The sequence below is a fragment of the Rhinichthys klamathensis genome, unplaced genomic scaffold (genome assembly GCF_029890125.1).
Source record: "Rhinichthys klamathensis goyatoka isolate OS25496 unplaced genomic scaffold, OSU_Roscu_1.1 h1tg000703l_1, whole genome shotgun sequence".
Taxonomy (NCBI): Eukaryota; Metazoa; Chordata; class Actinopteri; order Cypriniformes; family Leuciscidae; genus Rhinichthys; species Rhinichthys klamathensis.
In genome coordinates, this window is record NW_026607124.1 from 1 (window position 1) to 5,000 (window position 5,000).

The window sequence follows — 5,000 nt, forward strand, 5'->3', positions numbered from 1 at the left end:
ATTATAATAATAACTGACCACAACAGGTCTTATGATTCTCACATTATGTTCGAATGATATATTTGTAAATCCATCTCCAGAATGACTGCACTCTAAACAATGCTGGGTTGTTTTAACCCAAATTTAGGTCAAATATGGACAAACCCAAATGTTGGGTTAAAAATCTAATTTAAAATTTTAACCCACCTTCAACTTTCACTTTCAACTGTAATTTTTTATATTACATTTTTAACCCAACATTTGGGTTTGTCCATATTTGACCCAAATTTGGGTTGAAACAACCCATCATTTTTTAGAGTGTGATTGATAAGTTATAAGAAGTCAGCTGCTTCTAAACAACCGATCAACTTTAAGCAGAACAATATCGCAAACGCATTAAAATAACTTCCATCTCTTTCAGGGAAGTTTCACGGAGCGCTCGTGCACAAAGTCGCTCGTGCACCAAGACACGGCAGACTCGTGTTTCGGCGAACAAATTTCAGCTTACATTTGCACTTTCCATCCTGATTTTGTACATAAATACATAAGTTGTAGAGTGCATAAAATAAGGCTGTTTCTCGTGAAGTGTGGCGCGGGTGAGTTAAAGCTCGTGCTCGTGCACATCCATCACGCGCGCGCCAGGAGCCGACACTGAAGCGCAGGGGCCGCCGCTCCTACAGTAACCGATGCACGGGCTCCACACACTCATTTATTCCGATAGAAGCGCTCATCAATACAGGACATTAAAGCCAGGAGACACAGAGCTCGTTTGTGTACGGTTGAGTAAGACAGCTGTAAAGTGAGGCCATTACTTCTGATCCCAGACCTGACCACATGTGCACAACATCAACAATCATATTCATAACCAGAATAAATGCTTTCAGGTGAGATACAAATATGCGTTACGTATAAATCAACCAGCCAAAAATATAAAACAATCATTTTAATATGAATCAAATGATGTTACACAAGTGAAAAAAAGTGAAAAACTCCTTAAGGTAGAAATTGCATACTTTTAATAACAGGCTAAATTAGTTTAGAGAAGTATATATAGCTGTAAAATATCAAATTAGATTAGCAGTTTTACCAAGTAAAATAATAAAACTAATATATAGAGTAATGCAACCAAATTAAATAAATAAAAAACGGTAACATTTTAAGGTACAATGTCCTATAGTGATAACTATAATTTATGCATAATTACACGCAACTAACCCTAAACAAACCCTAATATTAACCCTACTGTATGACTTGATATTACTCAGCACTTAAATGTATAATTACAGTGTGACAAAGACTCTTTAAAATAAAGTGTAACCAAAAAACTAGGCCTATTAATACCAGTGGTTTTGTGATCACAGACAAACTGAATTTCTGTCTGTAAGATCTAGCAAACGAGTTTAGGTTTAAAAAATATGGCTTTTTCTTTTTTTACACAATATCATTGCTACATAATAATATTATGTTACATGCAGTTACTTTAGTAATAACTATAAAATATGCATAGCATGCAAATAACCCCAAACCAAACCCGAATGCTAACCCTGGGCCTACATAGGCTAACACTACTCAGTACTTACATTTCGAATTACAGTGCAACACAGACACAATTAAAATAAACAAAAATATGATTATATGAATATTATTTGTATGCAAAATATACCTGTGTTTTCCTGCGTCTCGGCGAGCCGCTCCTCCTCGCGTCGCGTTCATTCTTCTCTGCAGCGAAACTTTGTGACCTGTGCTCCCTCAGCCGGGTCACACATCATTCATCAGTGTCAGTCGATATATGGATCAGAGTTATCAATGACCACCCAGAAGAAACTCCATGCGTTCTGTGCCAGCGCAGGAGAGCTGAGGACTGTTCCGCACATCAGTCACACACACACACACACACACACACACACACACACACACACACACACACACGCGCGCGCGCGCGCGTGCAGAAAACGCTTCGGTTTGCGTGGTAAAGTATGTCAGACAATTAGTGCAACAAATTTTTTTTTTTTTTTACTTGGTCACAAAAGTGCATATTTTCAATACAATAGCCTACTAATAGAGCATCAAAGCAATTGCACATTTAAAAAAATAATTATAAAAACTATTTTTGTAAGAAGAGCAGGTTATACAGGCCTATATACAATTATAAACATGGTTAGCATGCTATATATTTGATGTTGCATAAATAAAAATGCGATAATCGTTTGTTTGGATATATTAATGTGGTCATGGATATGCATTTTCCCTATTATTTAAAGAATAACAGCATTCATATTAATAATATATATATAAAAATATTAATATAATGGGTAGTGTATATATAGACCTAGCTATATTAAATAATGGTAACACTTTATTTACGGTGTCCTTGTTACATATGTAATGTAACATGTACTTACCGTAGTAATAACAGTAAATTATGCATAATTACATGCAACTAACCCTCAACCAAACCCTAGTAATACATGTAGTTGCTTAATATCACTCAGTGGTTAAATACATAATTACACTGTAACAATGACACCTTAAAATAAAGTGTAACCCTTTATTTTAAAGTGACGTACTTACACGTAATTAATATTACGCAGTACTTATTTTTATACGTCACCTTAAATAAAGGGTTACACTTTATTTTAATAAGGTGTCAGTGTTACAGTGTATACATTTAAGTGAACTACATAGGGTTATGAGTGGGGTTTGGTTTGGTTGAGGGTTGTAATTATGCATAATTAATAGTTATTACTATAGTACCTACATGTAACATATGACACTGCTAAAGTGTAACCTAACTAAATAATGTGCTATAGCCTAAATTGGTCAGATATTTGTATGTGAGCTCATTTATCTGAGAAAGTGAACTCATCCGCACCAGTGATAGTAGAACAGACGAGACTTCAGCACTGAGGCCAGCGCACGTCATCACACACACACACACACACACACACAGACAGATGCGCGCTCTCGTTCAAAGACAGACGCGCGTCCCGCCTCTCAGTAGAAGCGCTGTTGCGCAGGGAACGAGCCACACGCGCACGGAACGCTCCGCGATTAAACCCGAACAAAAGCTTCCGCGTGTCGGACTGACTGACTCTTTCAAATCGATGGATTGGTTTTGAAATCGTTGCGGGGGAAAATACGGTGTTTTTGTTCGCAGGTCTTCCCTTCCCTTTCCTTTTCAACGATGGAGCTCACGATGGAGAACATTGGAAACATGCACGGCGTTGCATCGCACTCGCAAGCGGGGGATTTGATGAATCCCGCGCACGGAAGACCCTCGTCGGCTTCCCATCGGAACCTGGTGTCCCACGGGCGCTCGGCGATGGTGTCCAGCATGGCGTCGATCCTGGAGGGCGCGGGCGAGTACCGGAGCGACCCCGCGCTCTCCGGACACCTGCACCCGGCCATGACCATGTGCGAGTCCGGCATGAGTTTATCCAACACTTACACCACTCTCACACCTCTGCAACATCTGCCTCCTATATCCACGGTCTCAGAGAAGTTCCATCACGCGCACCCGCACACGCACCCGCATCACCACGCCGCGCACCAGCGCCTCGCCACCGGGAACGTCAGCGGGAGTTTCACGCTCATGCGCGATGATCGCGGCCTCGCTTCAATGGGGAACTTATACGGGCATTATCCTAAAGATATGTCCGGGATGGGTCAACCACTATCCCCGCTTTCCAACGGCCTCGGATCTCTCCACAACTCCCAACAAGCGCTTTCCGCGTACGGACCGGGCGCGCACCTTCCCAACGATAAGATGCTCTCACCGGGCGGCTTCGAGACGCACGCGGCGATGCTCTCGCGAAGTGAGGAGCACTTGAGGAGTTTAGGTGGGCACGGGCACGGTATGATCTCGAATCTGAACGGCATGCACCCTCACAGCCACATGCACTCGCAGGGGAACGGATCCATGCTGTCCGACAGAGAACGGCACGGCGGCGGGGGCGCGCAGAGCGCGGGCGCGGGACAGGTGGAGGAGATCAACACTAAAGAAGTGGCGCAGAGGATCACAGCAGAGCTCAAGAGATACAGCATTCCTCAAGCTATTTTCGCACAGAGGATCTTGTGTCGTTCCCAGGGAACGCTGTCGGATCTCCTGCGTAACCCGAAGCCCTGGAGTAAACTCAAGTCCGGGCGCGAGACTTTCAGGAGGATGTGGAAGTGGTTACAGGAGCCCGAGTTTCAGAGGATGTCCGCGTTGAGGCTTGCAGGTAAGACAGCTTTACATCGGCAGGATTTAGGGAATTTACTCTGGGAGATAAAACAACACGATCTCGTGAAAGTGCGGATCTGAATAGTATTTCTCGTGCCATTTATACGCCAAAAATGTTATTTTTTTGCGTGCATATGCACTGTAAACCCCAGGGGTGTGTGGAGTGCGTGTGTATTACATGCCATAAAGTGCGTATCATATGCACGCGCAAGGTATTGTTAGCGTATAAATGGCACGATAAATACAATTCGTGGTATACATACGCACTTTCATGAGATCGGGCTGATAAAATGCATTTTACACTCTTAAAAATAAGGCGCCATATTTGCTTCAGCTAATGCGAAGATAATCTAAAGAAGTGAATCATTCAAAATTAACTTTATGTGGACAATAACTTTATTCTAGAGCTGCTGTAAAGCCTCAACACTCTCTGTTACTGTAATCTCCTGTTATCACTGTTAAGCTGCTGTGAAACTCTATATAGTTAAAGCGCTGTATAGGCTAAATGCCGATTAAGAACCTTTATTTCTAAGAGTGTTTGACACAACTGTGCTGAAGAGGTTAAAAACTCGGACTTATTGAATTATATCCTCATGAGACTCTAAATAGATAAACATCTCAGGAGTTTCTAATCAAAATATGACTTTTTGTTACAGAACAGGGCTTTGATTTCATCCATGAACACTGTAGAGACACTAGCACTCACAGCTTGTTTATCACACACAATATATATCAATATTCCTATGAAATATTATAAATTGTTATGAAATGTTGCCAAATATTACTTCCATTATATATG

At 41.6% G+C, this 5,000-nt stretch overlaps 1 protein-coding gene across 1 annotated transcript in view; it reads left to right on the forward strand.

Annotated features, from left to right (window-relative positions):
* The first annotated feature begins 2,954 nt into the window (after positions 1–2,954).
* onecut3b (one cut homeobox 3b) overlaps positions 2,955–5,000 on the forward strand; it is a 25,172-nt gene continuing 23,126 nt past the window's right edge. The window contains exon 1 of the mRNA XM_056242172.1: positions 2,955–4,199. Coding sequence (XP_056098147.1) covers positions 3,164–4,199 — 1,036 coding nt within the window. The 5' untranslated portion in view covers positions 2,955–3,163. The remainder of the gene's footprint in view (positions 4,200–5,000) is intronic.